Source organism: Varroa jacobsoni, unplaced genomic scaffold, assembly GCF_002532875.2.
Source record: "Varroa jacobsoni isolate VJ856 unplaced genomic scaffold, vjacob_1.0 scaffold_706, whole genome shotgun sequence".
In the NCBI taxonomy this organism is placed as follows: Eukaryota; Metazoa; Arthropoda; class Arachnida; order Mesostigmata; family Varroidae; genus Varroa; species Varroa jacobsoni.
This window is the reverse complement of record NW_019213608.1, coordinates 7,157-29,981: the sequence shown is the minus strand read 5'-3', so window position 1 is coordinate 29,981 and position 22,825 is coordinate 7,157. Positions and strand designations below refer to the sequence as shown.

The following is a 22,825-nucleotide window of genomic DNA, read 5'->3' as shown; positions in this document are numbered from 1 at the left end:
CTGCGTGGGACCCTAATAGTCTAATGGGTTCTAAAAAGTGTTGCTGTCATTTATGTTATCATTACTCTTTTTCTAATTTCTCTGTCAATTTTTGAGTAGCGGCGTATGTCCTACGTCATTCGTTCTTTCTTTTCTGGCGGGTTCTTTTTGCCACCAGGCCCCTTTTGGCCTACAAAAACCGACCTAGTCAGGCTAGGTTGGTTGTGCGGTAATTCAAAACGCACTAGCTTTCGGCTTAATGAAATTGAACCCTATAGTAAAATTAGGCGGACTGTTAGCCCAGTTGAGACCAGTCTAAGGTTCACGCTACAGGACGCGTACCACAGAGCATAGAAAATGATTTGAAGCCGCGATTCCGACACGTTCCACCATTCGTCAGTAGGATTTACCTGCTACACTGCCAGCAGGCTTGGCCAGCAGTAGGTTTTTATTCTTGTTAGGCGTCCGTATATGGTGTCTTTCGCAACATGCTACACAAGTCCCGCGATGGAATATCAATATCTAAAATGAACGAAATTGGTCAAACCTATGTCAACCTCCTACAATTTATACGTACGTATGTAGTAAATAGTAAAACGATGTAAGATTGGTAACCACTGTTATATTTGTGATGTTCGTATGGTGTGAACGGGTTAGATAATATTCAATGTAAGAAATCCTTATCACCTTTATTTGTACACCGTTTTTTTTCGATTTACCTAGCTACGCTATTTCCTATTTCATTTCGTTATATAATAAATTATTTTTTTTTCAATTTTTAACTAAACTACGAGTGTCACCTTTTTGATCTCATGTAATCGGGCGTCTTGTGCAGTTCAAGGCTCAGTTGTTGCCTACGGTGGCGCTATGAGGCGCGCCCTGCGTGTCCCGCTTTTTGTCTTACTGTTGAAGACAACGCGATCTCGCGCGCACCCTTTTCCGTGTTCATTTAAACGTCTAGGTAAAGCTCTATGGTGCCGAACACGCACTTCTTCGGTAGCGATTCCGTACGAGGCTGCTATTGATCATTGTCAATGCGTTCATGGTGCATAGATGGTCCCACTATACTCCTTCCTTTACGAAACCACACATAGTTCATTTAATCAACGGCGGTAGCTACCTTTCCACGCTGCGTAACAGTACACTCATTTTAACTGCTCATCCGCGCCCTCTTTACCTCACTCATAAGTTGCAAACGCGAAGGCAAAAACGAAAACGCTAGCGCCACTTGGCGCTGTCTTTACGCGTAACAATCGTATGCAATAATATACGTCGATGCTGTCAACATCATCGCCGTCTAGCCTTTGTTTGTTGTTCTGTACCTAAGTATCGTATGCACCCCTCATCCCGCTCCTACCTCAACTATGTTTTCGTCCGCTTTGACACTGGTATTATCCCAAGCCGCGGTTCTATAATGCCAGTTCGTCACTAGGAAAAACAGATGCCGATTGCTCTTGTTCTTGTGGCACTCTTCGCGTAACCGAACTATTTGCTGCCACGTCGGAGGGTAAAATATGGCATTACGTCCATTAGAGCATAATGTATAAACGAACAGCGTTATTATAAATTTGAAGCTTCACAGTGAAGAATAGGGAATGCTGAAATGGTAACTGGGAGACCGAACTAAACCTTACATTTGACGTTGCCTACGCATATAGTGCGTGATAGGTCTAGCCGATATCGAATTTATGTCCCTACGATACTCGAAAGAGTATTTTGTAGTCAGCCCAGTCACGGCACTTTCAGGGAATACGGGAAAGCTATTTATCCCATTTCGCTAGAAGTGCCTCACATAGGCTAGCATATTGAAGGTAAGCGTCAGAAACTTCATTACTAAGACAAGAAAAGTGTTGTTTAGCATCCTTTTGAATAGTGACGCCCGCGCATCTGATTGCCACTCCTTTCATTATACTACCGTATACAACCTAAGAGCGTACAACAGACGGGTTATTGTAGCAGGGCATGTAGTGGGGAAGGCAAGACAACGGCAACAGCAATGTAACCGAGTGTGGATCAAAAGACTGAGCAGTAGAAGACAGAGAGCCAGCTATACCTATAGAAGATCGTGCCCTAAACGATAAAGGAACCACTTCGTTACCCCATCCATTGATACGTATTGAGTAAAAACACTCCAACCGTTTATGGGTGTTACTTTCCCAGTGGATTTGGATTGTTCCTTTTTTCTAAGTCCGAAAGAGATCAGTTTGTCACTATCTGGCAGCAGAAAGCGTATATCGTCGTTCGATTTTACTGATACAAACAACAAACCCTTTCATCTATAATTTTTATCCTATATTTTCCTACATGATCGAATTTCCACGAGCGGCTCTTCCATCCGGTGCTAGCGGCGCTTCCTAGCCTGCCTCATAGTCAACGTGCCGCAATGGATTCCGTCAGAAGTTTGGCCACTTCGACCAAATCAATCCATTTTGCACAGTCTACTTCCTGTTATGTGTGCCTTAAACAACGACCACTCTACGAGGGATGACAGATAGTTGTGAGTGCTTTCCATCTCTTCATCTGAAGACGCTGCGTCCCTTCCACTGAACTCACGCACTTTTTTCTGGGTTACTCATGTTTTAAATAAAACACCATGTTATAAGATGAACAGGATGTTCTCAGTGAATGCCAAGCTGAGAGCGCTGTCTTCTGCGATGCAGTCCTCTCTTTTCAGACCCGTCCTCTCCATTTGTCTCCGCTCGTCTCGAGGTTCACTTGCTTTAGAATAGAGTAACCAACCGCTAGAGAATACAGAATGCTTGAGCTGGAGACATATACACACCCGCACTTCCCAAGCCGTTAGAGTGCAGCACTGGTCCTCTCATCTCCCCCTTTAATTCTATCCCCCCTCTCTTTCTTCTCCAGTCACCCCCTATGCTAATGCTTATAAGCTAAATCTCTCGGCTCGTTGAATACCCGGCGTTGGCTACCTCTCACTGTGTAGATCGGTTGCTGACAACGCCTCGTTCAGTTGGCGACAAGGATGGCGCCGGGGGCCGTGAAACGACGCACGATGCCCTTCCATTATTCCCCGGCTTCATCATCGCAGTTATCTACTTGTCGGCTAAAATCTGCATTTGAATGAGATCGGTAGCGTTTGAAAAATGCGAAAGGTGCAATGGGAAGTTGATGAAGGAACTCGACGGGGCCTGTGACATGATTAAATTACTCTAAATATTATATCATCATTATGTTTAGATTAGTGATCTTCATGATCTTATAAAATGTCTACTTATTTTTTTATTCTCAGTACATATATACGAAGATCTTACACGATACACTTATATTGGCTTGCATTTCATTGGAGAATTAATTAAAGTAAAGAAGATGAGCAAATTAAGTTCGTTAATTTCTTTCTAAAAGCAATAAGTAAGAAATTTTGCATACAATCAAATTAAACTGTGTAGATATTACGAAATAAGCAAATAACTTAATTTTGGCATTCGCACATTGTATAGCCTTATGTAACGCATGGTAATTATATCTACATATGTATATATACCAACGTTTCTACAATTTGGCAGATATGTTAAGTAACATATATAAAATTCGGGCCTGGAACGGGTACACTTGTGCCATTGCACAACAGAACCACGATACGGAACGAGGGCTATGGTCCTCTAGCGACTGAGTATCGTGCTTATATCTGACTTACCTTTATTTCGATCTAAAAATCTCGCGAGTCATTCTAATGCTCTCCAATTCCACTAAACTAATCACTGCGCCTCAGTGACTCACTAAAAAGGTAACTATTCCATAATTTGGTAAGTTATAAAATTTTTGCGCTCTATTGTACAGCTTAAACCCAGACGCTTAATTATGTCTGCTATTATTTGGCCGTCAATAGATGAACACGGAAGTATGGCTTTAGTTGAAGCTCGATCTGATTCGTTGCTAGTAAATAGATCGCGCGTGTTTAAGCAATGTACTTCTGCTCAGTTAACTTGTGAAAGTGGCACGAAAACATCTATAGAAAGAAGATGCATAAAACCTATACTCGGAAACACTCAGTTCTATAATTTATCAGTCAATAGAATTATATTACCTGTACGCGCTACGTATAGATTTATCATCATATACATATGCTTATATAACTATTGTGAACAGAGTGATACGAGAAAATGTTTTAGGGGATACCTGCAGGAACCGCCCAATGGTCATTTGTCTCGAATCATTATGAAGCCCCTGTTCATGGATTGTTTCGATACCCGAGTATACGATAATCAAAATCTAATTCTATATGTTATTTATTTACACATTCTGTTTAGACATCGATCACACAGCGCTCCGGTCTAGATCCCTTGTCAATAGGCTTTACGGTCGATTTTACCTGTTTCTGCGAACCAACTTGCCTAGGTCTTGGCGTGACAACAATACATTTGAACTATTCAGATAGATACGAACGAAATTGAAGCAGAATCGTGCTTTTCCTATCCAATATATGAAGATAACTATAGAATTCGAACTATAGGATAGATCTCCTCCACCTTATCAAATAACTGACTTTTCAATACCACCAACAAAAGTCCTCGACCCAACAAGCGTATGTGTTCAGCCTATACGCTTTATAGTGGCGGGCTATGTGGCCGTCAGTCGGTGCTGCTGCCGCTGCTGCTGCCGCTGCTGTTATTAAAGAGGCATGGTACGCCCAGAATCATCACGCCTGGGGCACAGAAATGGGCTGTGCCCTTGAGTTATACATGTACATTATTCTGCTGACTATTACTGTCTCAGCTGGTTTGCGTCATATCGTGTCGAGTAAAACATGCAATTTTCTGCCTTCTGTGTTGACACCTATAATAATACATACGATCTCCGCCATCACCTTTTCACCAGTCCGTCCCCTAGTGCCCTATTCTAATCTATAGGTATGCATAAACACATAGTTATAAGAACATTTGTTCTCAGCATCTAGCTGTCTGGCCTGGACTGTCTGCAACTGTGTTTTTTTCTCCAATGACTACAAGTAGCCACATATGTGTTTCGCCCTCAGTTTAGGCTCAAGGGATTGCTATACGTCGTACGTATTTGAATGGACAAATATTGCGTGAGGTCTGCAGAAATTTGTCGGCAAAATCTCGAAACTGGAATGAACCGGAAGTGGAACAGATGAGGGGTGTGAAAGGAGCAAACACGATGAAGTGAGTCGTAAGACGTCGAACAAAAAGTACAGAGTACGCTGTGGTACGTACCACAATGCCGAATGCCGCTTTGGTGCTGCGGCACCCCGCTTTCTCGAGAGAAAACGGCCTTCTACGATGATACCGCCACAGACACGGTCCACCGACAAAAGCCTCACTTTTGGTTGCTTCGAGTTCTTGCTCGCCTTTGCGCTGGCCTTTGCGACTCCTTCTCGCGCTTTTTCCTACCAGAAAGTGTACGAAACTTGGCAGGCCGAGCGAAAATTGAAGAGTTATTGTTGAGGGATATGGCCCACACTGCACTCGACCTGGCTGTCGATAATATCGCAATGATTCGTTCCTCATTGGAGTATATGATGAAGGTTTCAACGGCAATGTGAAGAACGGCCGGGCCGCGACTCTGACACATCTGTTGGTATCACAGCCCCCCTAACAACAATGGCCGGTATTCGGAGCACCCTTCTTTTCCGTCGCCGCCATTGCTGGCCTTCTCCACCGCACGGATGAATGGCTGAATGAATCAAAAGGCGCTAGCCGTTCTATTTGTTTACAACTTTTTAGTTCGCAGACAAAAGTAATGGCGGTAGGGCAAATAACTGTAAAGTTAAATGCAACGATTAAGCTAGTGACGACTATTGGTATCACCTGGATTACAAAAGAACGTCGTTTCAATAGAGGTACTCTAATTGGTCAATTTGCCGGAAAATCTATGAAACATGTCTAATAGTAATGCCGCACCTGTGACGATCAGTCGTTACAAGTTGAAACGATATAATTGAAAGTAGGAAATAGTCTACAATCTATTTGAAAAGGATACTAGACAAGACTATCACTTCGCTCTGCGAATGAATCCTTCACCCAAAATTTGTCTCCCTCTCGAGCCATTCAAACTTCATTTTCTGCCTTTCGTCAACTGAGCTAATGATTGTTAATGCCACCTGCAAGGTACTTCTCATTTTCCACCTACTTCTTACACAAGATGCGATATCGGCAAAATTTAAAACATTAAAAAAACTTTGAAATAAACTTCTATATACAATTACACGTCTGTATATGAGGATTGACACATAACTACGAACGGCATGTTGTGTTCCTGGTTATTAATATTCAACCAAAACGAAACCGGAATAGAAAGAGTACGTTCTGTATTTTTTAGCTTTTATCGTTTTGTTTTTTTTCTTGAGATCGAAGTGCTGCCCACAAAATCATCTGGCTACCCTCCCCCTTCCCCCCGTCTTACAGTGATGATATCTAACTTCTATATTATCATCGGCATCAACATCTCAGCGGACAAACATCTGCCGAAAGCAGGCGCCTTAAAAAAGTCAACCCTCGTTTGCGACTTTGGACGGCGGACGTTGAGATTTGTCAGTTTGTTGACTGGTTCGCTAGTCATTTGATCAATGTGTGGGTCGCCTAGTGATGTTGCTTATGAAAAAAAATGGTCAGCGGTGGGGGTGGTTAGCATGCGTTCGTGATTTCTGGGTATTGCCCACAAATGTGGCAAAGCCAACTGTAACTATTCCTCACCAGCGAAGACTGTAGCGTGGGAGGAGAGCAACGCATCGACCGCATATGCCTTTATTCTTCATCCAGAACGATAGGGTGTCTCGACTACCGACGGCTCGCAAAGAAGAACGTGGGGGCGTCCACTGGATGTAACGGCGCACGAAAAATCGGATAAGGACCAGATCGCTCAGCGGTGGAATCGATTTTCGAACGGATTGCACATACTGTGGTCATTGTTAATGTTATTGCTAGCATTATTATGTATGTATATTATTTACAAATAAACTTTCGTGCCGCGTGCCTTCAAGCCTATATTGTGCCTACTCTAATATTAAATGGTCTAATATTAAAGGAACAGGAGAAATGAATGAGGCCATCGTAATGAGATTAGATAAGATTATATGGCAGTACGCCTACACAGTATATAATGGTAGCATTTGTGCGTTTGCGCAAACATTGGAAGCTCTGTGTGTAATACAACTAATAAGGGGATGATGATCGTGAATGGATTGTACAATGTCTCTTCTACGTCAGACATCGTGCAATCAAGACTATCTTCAAGAAACCATTGTACTGTGTACAGTTTGGTGTACAGCGAATGGTGGTATTTAGTCACTGATCATCATTTGACAGCTGCGATGCTCGTGAGTTCTATTCGCGCATATTGCGCCTCGTGAAGTTACCTTCGACGACCAGCTCTACGCCGAACGCATACATTAACGTTAACATCAATGATAACGCCATGAACATTGGAAAGTCTCGATCGAAGAATTGCTAAAAACGCAGGACTAGACACTCTGATATGTCGATTAATACAACGATGAAAGTATCGGTGATCTCATAACATTGAATAAGGTCGCGAAGTGTGTGGTAATGACAATCATCTATAATCTAGTGCTTGAGCGGCAATCGTTTCGTTGATTAATAACAGCCCCTTTTGCTCAGGTACTATGTTCTGTTAACGACTAGTAAAGTAAGGTAGAGCACAAAATGTATTTTTTAGTTTGAATTCAAAACACTCAAGTTAGGTACCTTTCTGACAAATGAAAAAGTCTATTGGTTTTTTTAACCAGTTTGCTATAATGACCAAATATTTCAAGTAGTCACATATAAACTGTTGATATGAATCATCATGTTTCCTTTAGACGATCGTAAATGTCGTTCTACCGAACTCAGCGTGAACAATATAAAAACAAGTATAGCCTCTGCATGGCACAAGCTGATGTGTCCAGTTATCATAAGGACAAGGGTAGATTTATAACATCCTGCGTACAGCTGAAATTGCTTTTAGAAACAAGCCACACTAAGGACGCAGGGGCACTTACATTCTAATCTCTCGATGGAACAGATGATAAAGAAGTAAAACTGTTTTGAACAATGAGCAATAAAAGATAATTGTATTCAAAACTTTAAAATAAGGTTACCTGCACAGGTCTCCTGTTATTTCTTACTGGCTTATCCTGTATGAAATTATAAAAGCGGCCACTTTGCGCTGTACTAGCAGTGCATGCTAGTGCCTTACTATTAACTTAGCAAGTGTTCTAAATTTTTCAGCCTGATTTTGACGTAAATACTATCTTGAAAGGTTGAAATGCGCTTTGGGCCTTGAGACACTCCAAGCTCGCAAACCTGCCTGCCTACCTGCCTCTGCAATAAGAGTAAATCAATTGTTTTTATTTAAACAAAAAAAAGTTCATCTAAAATTTACAAACATGTATACGAATAGCGTACTTCATTGCAACAAACGATTGCCTTTTATTTTAGAACGAAACCATTATATGAGTGTATTTTATATCGCTACTTTTTACCCCTACGAGGGCACTCTGCAAATATTTGATGGAGTTCTAACACACCTTTGTGATGCCACGGTATAGGCATACGACAATCAAAAGATTCATCTCTGATACTTAAATTGCATTCTACGAAATCAGAAAGTGCCCTGTTTTGCCCATCCGTCTGAACATTTTCTATGTATACTGTGATTTGTATTTACTGTCTGTTAATTCAACGCGCACACTCAGATACCTCGGTACGGCTTTTAGCAGCAATATTAATTAGCAATTAGTCATTCCTGCCGTCGAATGTTCGATACAAAAAAAAACCAAGTAAACAAAAACTCTTTGAGATTGTATACGTAGATTAAGTGTCATTATCGAGTACATTTACAAAGGAATAGGCCATTATTTACAATTTAGTTACCTCATTCGAAAGGTGGACGTTCCTCACATACAGTCTGAAACCTGCCTCGACATGTCGACACACGCATGGAGCACAGCTCGGCAATGGGTTACCGCGTTTTAGAAACTTTCATGCGCAAGTTCGACCGATAACGTCCAGCGTAATTTTGTTCCATCATGGGCGAGAGCATTGAAATTCCTTAAACGTCCTTGATGGTTCGGGTCATTCTCCTTGATACCGTCGGCTCCCTGTTAGAAAGGCCATCCCTCTTGCCCACGTCACGGTTACCGCTGCTCGAGAACGCAAAGGATTCGCTATACCGGCGGCACAGGAGGGCAGCACGTGTCAGAGAAATAAAAAGGGAAGCTGATGGAAAGCGTTGCTGAAAGAGACAGGGCCTGCGGCAGGGATGACAGTGGCGACGCTGCTTGGGGTTCAAGTTGCTGGAAGAAAAGTTTTGCTATCTCATGGAACCGACAGAACAGAAGACAAACACACAAAAGACCACGAAACCTGGAAAGAGGGATCAGACAAAGGCGGCCGGTGACGCCAGCTGGGATCATGTTCCAATTAACTCGATTCGCCTTTTCGTCGTCTGCGAGTAAAACAATAACAATAGAACGCCCTGATTTTTATCCCTTTGCCACCGCCCCGTCGCCCTTCCTATAATCCAGTGGCAACCAGCAGTCAACGAAGCAGTGAACAAGGCGGGGGATATGGTGGAAAGAAAAAAGGACGCTGAGAACGACTATTGATGACGGCAACAGCAACAACTGTAACGACGGATTGCGGCAACAACGCTTCCTGCAGTAGTAACAGCGACAGCGAGAATGAACGCACGCCGATGAGGGATGAAGTCGCTTAAGATCAACGAGAAGAAAAACAATAATGATCGCCTTTGCTCCTTCACGGTCATCACTTGCGCTTCTCAGTTTTCGTGAGGTCCGGCCAGAAAATCCTAACGCCTTTCTTGTCAACAGCATCGACAGCCATCGTTTGCAGAAGGATAAAACCTACACAAAAGGATACGGAATCCTGCCACCTGGCAAACATAGCGGAAAACAGTGCTACAAGCGTCCATAATTCCAAAAACGTAATATTATGATATGTGCAATAGTAGTTAGTTAACTTATTAGTTACGCGATTCGAGTGCATTTTGTAGCTTAACCTTAGTCTGACATTAAGCAACAGAATTAGCTCACAGTGGTTTGTTGCTTTGTACTTTAAGCCCTTTTAGCTAGTTAATTAAAGAAAATGTAATGATTCTTGTATAGCCCTTAATCGATCGCATTCCGTTTCGTGTTTTTATCAATTTTTTCTTTTTATTATAGGGTATAAAGTATGCCCATCGCTGTAATGCTAAGGTCATCTGTTTGGTAATTGGCACTTGCGTCGTTCTAAACACTTTTTTCTCTTCAATTAAATGGCCTGTAAAATTGTCCTGTGCTACTTTGGCAAAAATTACAGCTTTCCAAAGAATATCGTTGAGAAGGAGGTCGGCGACTTCGCGTTCGGTTCGCTATCGGAAGTGCCAAAATTCGCTGAAGAGTGCCACAATCATTCATTGCGCATTCCGTCCATTAAACACATACAAGAACTTCCTTTCAACGACAAAACGACACCGCTTACTCGTTAGCTACAAGATATAAATTAAAGCGTGCGAATCAGACTCAAAATGAAGGTTAGAAATTCATGAAGGAAAGACAACGTTTGCTTCTAGGTTAGTCTCAAGTCTGGGTTTTATCGAAAGTATATTTACGTATCGTGTCTGTTCTGTACGAGAGGGCATCTTGATATACATGTATCCTTGGCGTGACAATACAGCGGACGTCGTCGTTTGTTCGGAACACCTATAGGAACACTTGGAATAATATCGCAAAATGTAGGTGTTTCTGTATCGCGTAGCTGAGGATTTTAGTATGTCCTCAGTGAATAATTCAGCGACTGAATGGTAGAAGACGAAAAACAATGTCAGAAACATAAAGACGGAGCAACGGCTAGAGACATAAACAGAAAAAGGGAAGATCCGAGTTCTCTTAATCAAGACTTTCAACCAGACAAATTCAGAACTAACGAACACTAACATAAAAAAGAATTCCCGAATGGCATCCTGAGGACAGCTTTTTGTAATGAAAAACGGTCGAATGTAGAAAGTTACGTATATACGACAAGCTTAAAGATGACTGCTAGTTAGCTTTGGATAAAAGTTGCATTAATTTGAGGTTAGCTCTTTCGAATCGATAGTACTTTAAAACTAAGCAGACTAAACCTACTTACGCGATAACGGGCAATAATCAAACCATCAATTCATAATCGAAGTTCTTTAAACAGTCTCCTATAAGTGTCAATGGTCCTGTAGGAAAAAAAATTGTCTTTGTATTTTGCGTCTGCTGTTTAAGCCGTTAGGCATTGCTTCAAACGGCTCATGCCCGTCTCAGGTTAACTATATGGCTACGTTCGGATTGAAACCTAGACCACCACGTATTCCTAGGCGTACTAGGCAATAGCATTACTCACTTCGCTATCATCGGGCTAATCAGGAAATGAATGGATGAGTTTGTGTGACTAGTTTCCCTATTGATGATTTTCGCCGTTGATTCGCTTTTGCATCGGGTTTGTCCGTTCTGTCTAATCTTGCGTTCGCGTCAGAGTTTAGCGTCACTCCTTTCGCTCAGCTTCAATCTGACCCACTCTAAAGCATGTGGGTGCGCTTAGTGTACCCAGTAAGTAGGTACATTGAATATGGCATGCTACAAGATCAGAAGGCCCCCAGCAAGCTCCACTAGGACGGGGGTCAGTATGAAAGCGAACGACGGCCAAGCGGCGGCTTGAAGATGGGCGCTGGCGCACCCATAGCACCGATCACGACTATAACAACGACGACGTTGAAGAGGCTGAGCTCGTACGGCAATGCAGCTAAATATCGGCTCGTTGCTGAAGTCGGAGGATCAAAGTGTGCAGTACCTGTTCACTCACTTTTTTACCTCATGGCCGGACATCCCGATCAGAAGCAAGAATAATCGGTAAACTATCACAAATCATTCGCTTTTGGTAAACACCCAGTGCTGCTGACTGCCCCGAAATAGTGCTTGTCCGTGTCGGACAACCCCGATCGGCGGTCCAAGGTAACAACGGTTGTGATGATGCCGTCAGTATTTTTCGATCCATCCAATGCATCGTTCAGGCATTTTCATAACGCTCTAACCATTCAATGACGCTTCTCCTTTCCTGTATTCTTCCGGATACTGAGTATCAAAAAGGTTTCACGCTCGCAGCTCAGTTTCAGATTTTGAAAAGCTCTAGGATGCATATTAACGGGAGACGCGCGTGGGCACTTTAGAGCTATTTACCAATGTTCAGCCAGTGAGTAGTAGTCGTTGTAGCGGTTGTAGGTAGTTGCAGGACAGAAGAACTCAAGATCATACAGATCGTTTGTTGTCAATAGCAATTATGTTACTTTTTTTTAAGTCTCAATCTGATTTTCTCTTTTCTGATCGTATCCAACAGCTCCATATTTCAAGTTTAGCTAACACGAGTGGTGTGCCTGCATATACCGATTAGGTTGCAAGGCATTACGAAGGTCCCAGAGCAGTGTTCCTGTAAAAGCGATATCATCTACAAGATTATGCCTGTAGGTCATGAACACCTAATCACCTTATCACTTCCTGTCTCACACGATCACCGGCATCTGCGGTATAACAGAGCCATAGAAATAAGATTTTGTAATAGAGAATGAAAGCTTTGCAAGAGGGGCAAACGATCTAATAGAGTTCTTAGCGCAGTTCAGTGAGCAACAGATCCAACTCTGGCATCAACTAGACTGATGCGCATGCGTTACAAATGGACATTCTCTGTAGGTAAATGCTTATCTGTGCTCTAATATTAAGTTAGTATCGGCTACTGTTACTCCTACTAGCTGCCTTTGTTTACATAAATGTATTTATACAAAGCAGGTTTGCGTAATAGATGTTATTGTATGTTTTGTGATAACGATACGTTTTTTAGGCATTCTTCTACCTCTCTCTTGTTCCTTTTATCATCTTTGGTGCTAGGCTTACGTCTTGTTTGTTGCACAAAGTGGATGTCAGGAAGTTCCCATTAAGGCAGTCGTCTAACGGTCGTTCTCAACTGTTGAGGAGGACCACTGCAGAAATATGTCTGCCGTTCCTTGGTTTCTACAAACATCAAAGGTCGTAGGGAAACAGGCCTATGGGCCACGCCATCCTGTGTAGCAAAAGCTCCGTAAGTGTGCTAATTACGTTGTTTGGCAAACCTTCCAGCTGCAGAGGCCCATCTTGCGTCACTCGATTTGAGCCACAGATACGATGCCAGCCTTCTCTGTGCGCTTTTTCATTCCGCAGAAGTTACGATCCTATACCTAAGAAGCATGCAAAATTTCTGTATATAATTTCTGTGCTGTTTAATTGAATCGGACTGATCAGAATAATATACTTTGTACTTCGTACGACAGCGTTCTCCTTGGTGTGCGGTCTGTAATTGTTTCATAAACCTCATTGACTCCCATATTTTTCATTTCGTACGTAATCAGGTGAACAAACCTATTTCGGCTCTTGTGTTCTATAGACAGATTTATTATAGCTCGCCCAAACAGGGAAGTAAGCAAGTGCAAATTAGCAAAGAGAACATGTGAGATTCGATTGCCTACTAATTAATTGTCAATCCTTGGACGGCTGCGGTGAATGCAGCTTACGAGCGGCAATATTTGTTGCCCGTCTTGGCATCGTAAGGTGGTAGAAGTTCGGTAGAGGAATATAAAAATGACGGTAGGAGAAAATGGCTGAGAAGATTTAAGAAACAAATGACGATTGCTTTTTCTTATTTCTCTTCTGCTGTTTTCGTTCTCTTCGAGAAAGCTTGAATAATAATCGCCCCGGCAGCTGTCCGACAGCCGGCAGCCACGTGACTGATAGACAGACAGCGACCAGCTCGTTTTACCGAAATCGTGGTTTACACCAGGGCAGTGGCAGCGACAATCTGAAGTTGTATCGAACAGTATGCAAAATGGCATGGCATGGCATGATATCACAACGTACGATCCAATGATACAACAATGCAGTGGAAGACGAAGCATCCTAGAAAGGAAGAGGAAGTGTGGTGGGCATCGCGATAGGTAACGGGGTCCTAATGTAAACGCATACCGCGCATAGCTTCAATCCGAGTACGTCTTCTGCCACATAGATGGCATCCGACAGATCCTCGGTCGTGCATAGATGTACACTAGCGGTATGTACAGGGTCACGTCGACTGGCTTGCAAAGCATGTAAACAGACATACGTTCTCGTTTGAATTCAGCATTGGTTGCGTTCCTCATCGGCAACCGCTGAGAGTTGATATGGAGCTATTTCAGCCAAATCGCTTTGCGATACAACTTTAAACTGTGTAAATAGAGGGGTGGTCTCTGCCTCACCTGAAAGGTGGGATATCTCCAAAGTGAGTAAATAGAGGAATACATACTTCTACATACCAAGCGTACATTTCATGCTATATAGACACTCTACACTTAATTCAACTAGTAACAGTCGTCCTATTGTGTTTAAATACCGCAGTTACAACAAGTATAATTCAGTCGTATGAAATCTTTAAATGTTCGCTGCTAAAGTTGCTATTGATATGGATTTGAACAACAAATTCTGTACGTTAGGGGTATCAATACAGTCGATCCAACTACTATTAGATGCTCAGGGTGTCCCTTCAGACAGTATCACAAAGCAATAATGCGATACAATATGATCTGGTGTACACTAGATCATTTCTCAGCTTTCACGTCAACCTTTGTTCGAATAGTGATTGAAGATAATACGTAGTTATGCCGAACATTCCTTCCGTAATTGGAGTATTTAATAGTAAGCACCGTATTTTTTTTAATTCTCTATCTATTACCTTCTGGATACGTAGCTTTATAGAACATCGGCATAGTGTTCGACCTCATATACTAGACACTGTGTCCCAGGAAGATGGCTAATAAGGCCTGATGATCCAGTCAATCCTGCGATGCTACAGGCCCAGCTACTCTATAATTTACAGAATAGAAGAACTATAACGATTATCCGCTCCCGTTAACAAATTTTAGATAATTAATCGAAATAATAATTGGCCAGATAGGGGAAGATAGTAGTGCCCTTTTGATGAAAAAAGTCAAATAGAGCTAAGACCTTAACGCGAGCAGCGGCTTACATTGAGAGTAAAGTTATACGATGCATGTTAGTGCCTTCCCAACGTCAGAGCGTAATGAAGATGTAGCAGTATACGTGCAACATGAAAGTTATCAGCAAAACTTCAGGATATCAATAGCAAAGCCGGTAACTTAGCTGACGGTATAGATTCGGCATTCAATGTTAAAAAAATATGGGCCATTTTGCCCTAATACTCGATGACTATTACTAAGGACGCGTTTAGGTGCATCTAGAGCATATTTCGGTGAGTACATCACGCGCAAATTAACCTTGTTAGAGCTAAATAATGTCACCCAACAAATGTGTTAGAACACTCTGACCATCGAGACGGTTTTCTTTGCGCTTGTCGCACCATTGTGCGTTAACCTGTATAGATGCTATAGTGGTCCATATTTTAGGCCAACGTTTTTACGTACCTAAAAATGTGCGTTTGTACCTACATACTAAATCCGGACGCTATTCGTATATCACATAGACGGAAAAGGAAGCGACGTGGCGAATTATATGGCTGGTGCATTTAGCAGTTTCATTCAGAACGACGATATCCTAGCGTTCACCCCAAATCTTTGCATTACCAAAAAGGTTGGCTTAGTAAACTAATTGCTTGTACAAACTAGGACATCCATGGTTCTCTCACCAGATGCTGGCGGCATAACAAATTGAAGTCAGCATAACCTCAGCTTACTAATGTGAGAGCCGATAGCTGTCAAATAGTACTGTTTCTGTAATAAAATTCAGTTCGAGCGGTAACTTAATAGCGAACGTGGCACGTATTAGCACATCTACCTACAGACAAATTTTGCACTCGCTTGTCAATCGTAAACTGTGTTTAGCTACGATGGAATTAATTACCTTCGAATACTCAAGTTAAAACAGAAGTTAAAGGTTAGTACATGTACCTAATTGAGTCGCACTCGTATGGCTACCAATCGCCTATAGTTACCCCTAACTAGACTCACATGTATTTTAATCTGTGCCGCTTCTTCGAGTGCCCGCAAGTCTACTAATAACATCCCACAACCACGCAATGGACTGTTTGACGGTGTTTTTATTTACATAGTTGGTTAGGTAGCGATTTGATCGTTGCACAGACTGACATAGGAAGGCAAGAAAAACAGTGAAAGTAGACAATCACGTTCTACCGTTACGTCCACTACTACAACCGTAGTTAGTAGAATAATACGCTAGTTTATCTTAAACCGCCTTAAATATATATAAACTAAGCAAAGTGCTACTTAATTTTATATATATGTATGCTTTGAGGTCAGACGTTCACCTGAAACAGCCTTCATTATTCGGTGTACCCTCCTGGCTTTACCATTCTATGTGCCTGCTCGTTTTGTCCTTCAGCATTCGAGGAATCGAAGCGATTCACGCTAAGAGGAACACGCCACCCACAGCGTTGCGAACCTCGGCCACCGTTAAATCCAGCAGAGCTATTACAATAAACAACTGCCATTGTGATAGATTCGCTTCTACCATGAACGCCGTCATAACAGCGTTTGTGTCTCTGTCGGAGCGGGTGGAACGAGTGCAAGAAGTACGAGCCTGGCTTCTGCGCGTCGCTGGGGTATGCGTCTGCCAACCGATGCCAAAAAGTGGTACGTACCTGGCGACATTAACAAGCGGCCTTATCGCGTTGCTACAGGGCCAGCCCTGCTATAACTGTATATCTCGATAAATTCTCTTTTTTTGTACTGCTCTTACCAACAGCTATTACCACCGCTAGTGGTATTTCTACTAACACAACTGGCAAATTTGCGCGTTGCGACTTCGTTTTCATACGATACATTATGTGCTGTACCGGCGTAGATGTATATATATATATATGACAAAAAACTAAAGATCGACACATAGTAACGAACTGTTGAATAGAAGCATTACATCCTTTGTACGTATTTATGTATCACGTCTGGTTAATGCCTATTGAAGAGGATATTTTGCTTTTCAAAGGATTCTTACCAATCTTCGTTATGAGTTTGATCGTTCGACCGTTTACTCGAATACTCTGTGTAAGTGAAGGTTATGTAACATACAGTCAAGCAGAATTTAGAAGACATCTGACATCTTGCATTGTTGAAGTGGCATCCGCTAAGGTGATACCATAGAACATCATATGTTATATCACACAGTAGCGCCATTTTCTTGCGAGCTAAAGATGTTGTTCATTCTAATTGATTTGTCCTATTACTAGCTAGTATAGGGTAAAAGAGTAAACGAGAATTTAAATACCTATATATATAATAAATAAATAGAAATGTACATACAAGTAATTGATTAACGGATCCCATGCCTTTCAGCCTATTTGGACTGTATAGTGTGAACCAAGATAGTGATCACCGCCATGTCTTCCCAACTAGCCTGTAATACTGCGAACCAATCTATGAATAAACTAATTTCACTAGTTTACATTTTGTGCATAGTATTTAATCTTTTTTTCGATCTAATAACGACACTTTGAGTGCTCTGCAAAATGTCTGCATGTATCAGGCAATAGTTTATATAGTATCTATGACATCAGTCATCGTAAATTCAAGCTAGGGTTCGTGTCAGAATAGGTAACGCGGTCGAACTATAAGTGCCAGCTTTGCAAAGTGTTTCGTTTTTCTGCTTTGGGCATCCTTTATTTATCTACGGAAATCCTTTATCTATCTAGTATGATCTGCGACCCGTGGAGTCACAAGACACTTATATCAGATGGTTGCATTACAGGATCTCGGTTTCAGTTGGACTCTGTTCGTCCGTTGATGGGCCATCTGCCTGCTACTCTTTTTTGTGACGGAATCGAAAATATAGCGATTAATGTCTCCAGGTCCATAAATAGAAGCGATTATCCATAGCGTACGTTTACAGAAACAGGTCAGCACGTTACTTGTATTGCCGTTAATACGAATACTTACCTGTGAGTTCATCTTCCTCGAGCGGCCAGGCGCTTACCAAGCCGTGGCTTCCATCACTGCGACTACTTTGCTTATGCAAGATAACTAAATAGACGATTAGGCTTTGTAGGACAGGTAGCCTCCAGCAGCATCCGCCGGACCGATGGCCATATCTCGCCATTCTTGTGGCCACTCGGCCACCTGGTGAAATGTTAAGGAACAGACCGCCCTTCTTGCACCAGACTGCGTTGGAAACGTTCGACAATATACCAAGAGACTGGGACCCCCACACCCCCTGCCAAGTTTAGCCCGTCCTTGACGTAGAGTTGCCTTTGCACCGAACAGAATATCCCTGTTCTATAGTTGGGCTATCCATCGCATCCATTGCTTTGCAGGACGATACTGTAATCAATTAGCTGTCACATTGTTGTTGGCCTTTTGCCACACATTTACCAAAAACGACAACATCAGTTAAACACACGCCATTATTCACATCCCCAACGTAGAACACTGACAGAGAAAGCAAGACACAAATTCGAAAATTTATTATATTGCAATGGCCGCTGATACGCTGAGCCGATTCTACGCGAACACAGAATAACTGCAAAAGTTTGTTGCCGCTGTCATACGCATTTGGTCATATCAATATTTGATTCGGCACAATCTCACATTGCTGGGCTCGTCATCCTATCACCGTCATGCTGATCGATCACAGCTACTGCCTGGCCAGAATGCCTTATTGTGTTACAAGCGGATGGAAAACCTCTTCATTTTGCGAAGCCATTGTTCGATGAAAACGGTTCTTCTCCACGGCACGACAGCGTTTACGCAATACGCTGACGTCAAATGTACACTGCCTCGTCACTGGCGGCCCGCGTCCTACATTGATACGAGACGAACAATCACTTCGTCGTGGGAAACTTGTTTTTTTATGCGTTGTAACAGCACAGGCGGTTCGAGTAGTGTCTTGCGGGCACTGCTAGAGACTTAGTTGTACTCTGTTCCTGTTCTTAGGTCCCTTTCTATTGTCGCCTGATTATTCAAACGGTTTCACTGGTATCGTTCTTGGCCATCTGTCCCTATTCAATATGAATGCGTGAATGGATCTTTGCGTTTATGAACCAGCTCCTTCGTCGTTCGAATTTTCAGTTGCTTGTCCACTGGTTAAGTACACGTTCGCTTTTTATGACGTGCTCCTGCTCATAACGCCATTTATGCTGCCATTGGCAGGAAGAACGCTACCTTGCCTTGATACGGCGGATAAAAACGCATCGTCGTTAGCCAGAATGTCAATCAAAATTGGCGACTCGACGTTCGTCCCGCTACTGCTAGAGCGCAAATGCAGTGTCAAAATACTGCTTCGTCTCCAAGACGAGCGGCCACTTTGCTCAGGCCACGGGTGCTTTCGTTCTGGCGAATAGCGGTGCACGCGCTTGTCTTCTTAGCAGAAGCCTTTAGGCATACGCGTGAAAGGATTGTAAGTAGGAATAGCGAGCACGCGTGGAATAAGAAGGGTCTAAACAAAGAAGGAGCGAATGAGTAGGCCTACCCAAGTACTCACAGCGTATGACCAAAGGTCAATCTCTTACGAGTCGACAAAAGCCCGAAAGGGTTATTGAGACGTATGACAATAGCAGCAACAGCAATCTTTTTCTGTTCTTTCCCAAACTATGGCCGTGTGCTACCGTTTGTGCCTAGTCAGATTAAACGGCACACTCCACTCGTGTCAAAGTGAACACGCCCGCACATGTTTTCGATGTGTCTTTGAATGAACGGGGCCGATGCTCTTTCTCGTAGAAAACTCTGACCCGATCTGCGATTGTTTGTGCATCCCCTTTCCCCATGGGTAACTACGTGGAAAGGGAGCGCCCATGTGGAAAGGGCGAATTCGACACCCTTTCCGCGTTAGGATAGGACGCTGCACGCCGTGACCCACGCAGCGTTTGCTGCACGGTAATAGTTGTTTACTGCGAACAAGCTGTGCTAGGCTAGGTGCAAGAGCTCAAGGCTGTGAAAATTTTGACATATCACTTAATACTGTCGAATTAGGTAGTCATCTATGTACTATTGTATATGTAGAAGCAAATGGTAAACGTTCTGCGTATGCGACATAATAAGTGCGTCCATTATTCAAACGATTAGATCGCGATGTTATATCGTTTTCGAAAAAAGGTACATACCCTAATCAAGAGCAACAATATTATGGGAAAGCTAAGACGGGAAAAGCTCGGCTATGGTAGGTAAACAGCTGTAATTAAGGGTGAAAAAATTAAACAAGGGAGCTGTAGAAGAGATAATCGATAATAACTTTGCCTAACGTTTAAATCGTGCAATATATTAGCTAACTGATCTTTGTTATTACTAAGGGGAACCTATGTACTCCCGCTACCGAACACTATTTCTTAATAATCTGTTCCAGGGCTTTATTATCGAACATTTTTTTAGACACTTTATAGTTTGATAGAGAGATTCTATTGTTTATAGCGACTTCTAGCAGTATTTGCTTGTGTCAACAACAAGTAGTCTATTTTAGCGCATATGAACCGGTCCGAACAATTCAGGAAGTAAGCAACATTTTTGATAGATCGAAATCTATCGAACGATACGACGGCCGGAAAAGGTAGACGTTCTATGAGGGGTCCAACGACTTGAAATATTGCGCTGTGCAGTATGGCAGTGTCCGATGCCTACAAAGGCGGCGAGCTACATCATGTTCTAGTATCTAAAATGGCCAACAGCGCATAGTCATCGCATGGTGGGTGGTGAAAAATGTAGGTAGATGATGGAGTGAGTGCATGAACAAGCCGAATAGCTTAAGGAACGCCTGGAACACAAAGTGTGTCTTAGACAACAAGTAGTACCCTTGAACCTAGGTGCGGATATAAAGCAAACTTGTTTTTAGTAAAAGAGTGTCTTGTACACGCCTAAACACCCAGGATCTATAGGTTGCCACGGTCGAAACGATACAGAGATAATGCAGGCTGAGATCTCCAATGAAAAAGAGGGAACACTTTCAACTGCACAGAATCATCACCCGTTTCGACGGCTCGTAGAGAAAAAAAAACCCTTTGTTATACACTTACGGTCCTATTTTGAAACGTCAAGTCAGCGAAGTAATATCCAGGTTTCGTTTCATATCTACTACTACAGATGTCATTTTGATTGACCGCAATTTAATGTTATGCCGCAGATGTCAATTGTGTGAATAAGGAATCACATCCTTATCCGTCCTCTGGCACCGACCAATTCTGCTCATTACAGACTTATTGGAAGTTGCGCAATACAAAGAGGCTCGCATCAAGTAGCGCAGGCCAAGTCACCTACGCAGTCTCGCTGGCCGCTGTGTTGTATAGCTGCATAGCTGGACGGTATAGGGGCATCCGGAAATTACACCACGTTCCTTCGTTGGATGCATGCATACATACATATATATACAGGCAGCCTGGTGGCCAAAGCTAACCTAGTGATAATAACTATAACATACAATTTACTAGAAAGGTACACATTCGCTTCCGTTCTGGTACGGAGTATAGGGACACACATGATCTATGTCAGCGACGTTCAGTAAAACCTTACAACAATCCAGTACTATGCTCGTACGAATATGCGATTTGTACAACCGAAGCAATAGCAGTAGCAGCAACAAGCCACTGTGTACTTTATCTTGAAGTGCTATGTTGGAATAGTAGCGCCCCAGCTACCGCACAGCGGTAACTGCACGCGGTTCGATATACCTAAAGATTAACGTGCTGACATCTATATTTGACGCAAGAGCCTAATTCTATTATGACCTTCATATGTGATCTAGCAAAGCATTAGATCCACATTATTACATCTCCTCGAGCGAATTGGTTCCGGAGATAGGTTTTCCTCGATCGCACTTCCCTTGTCCCCGAATAACGTGCCCTTAAAAGCCTTCGCTGCGGAATCTTGTCCTTTCCTGTGACATCTTTTGCGCGGGCATTCAAGTTTGAACGTGTGACTTTTGCGAACATGGCTTATGGTATCGAGCTTGTTAGCTTTTTACCCATCACCAAGATAACTAGAAAAGATTAATAAACCTTAGCCATATAACGGAAACAAATAATAGTATAACACATTCTGTTAAAACGTAAAGGAAGATAGAGCTACAGCATAGTTCCCAAACTGTAACCTTAGTCTTCGTCTACTGAAGGACAAGTTTCTACTGAAAATGGCATATGTGCGGAACGAATCGCGATATCAATCCCAAAAGTCTCTTAAGAAATATATGGACGATTCAAGATAGAGTGCACCGTTGATAGCCAACTATATACGTCGGCAGCGGCACTCTACATAGAAATTAAGGGCATATGCTTCATGTAATTGCGTCTGTGGTCGGGTAGCTACAAAACAGGGCTGAACTGGTTTAGCCTTTTAGCTGCAGACTGGCCATTAGTATCTGATCGTTTTGAAAACGCTATGCACCAATTATAGCTAAAGAAAACGAGAAATGATTACTAGATTACTGGTTAACGGGAAAGACAGGTGGGTACTTTGAACTTGAAATTTGGCTCGATCCAAACAGATGGTACAGTAGATAACAAAAAAAATTGAAATACGGCAAAGATCAGAGACCGATACGAATCGACAGCACAGACGATACACATATAGTTCGTCATCATAATCTAAAAAAACTGTCTAAATATCCTATTTTCAGGTAAAATAATAGATGCACAAAAGGCACCAACTAGAATCTATGTATTATTCATATATTAATAAAAATTTAATATTACAATTACCTATATTAGCTTGACGAGCATGGGAAACAATTCACAACCTACTTAGCCAGGCCAATTAATTAGCTTAGTCAATTTCCCAATGCCAGCAGCTTTATCGGTATTTCGCTTAGCTTGGTTTTCTCACGAGTTTCATCTGGCAGCATTTTAAGGCTCACAATAGGCAAAAATCGGCTCAACACATCAAA

At 42.4% G+C, this 22,825-nt stretch overlaps 1 protein-coding gene across 4 annotated transcripts in view; it reads right to left on the bottom strand.

The window, feature by feature from the left end:
- The window catches only part of LOC111262836 (uncharacterized), an 85,793-nt gene extending 66,169 nt beyond the window's left edge, over window positions 1–19,624 (bottom strand). For all 4 annotated transcript variants that reach the window (XR_002681881.2, XM_022837420.2, XM_022837421.2 and 1 more), the window contains exon 1: window positions 17,902–19,624. Coding sequence is in view for 3 of the 4 variants with exons in the window: in XM_022837420.2 (XP_022693155.1) it covers window positions 17,902–18,061 (160 nt within the window). In the remaining variant the exon portion in view is untranslated. The remainder of the gene's footprint in view (window positions 1–17,901) is intronic.
- Window positions 19,625–22,825: the final 3,201 nt, after the last annotated feature.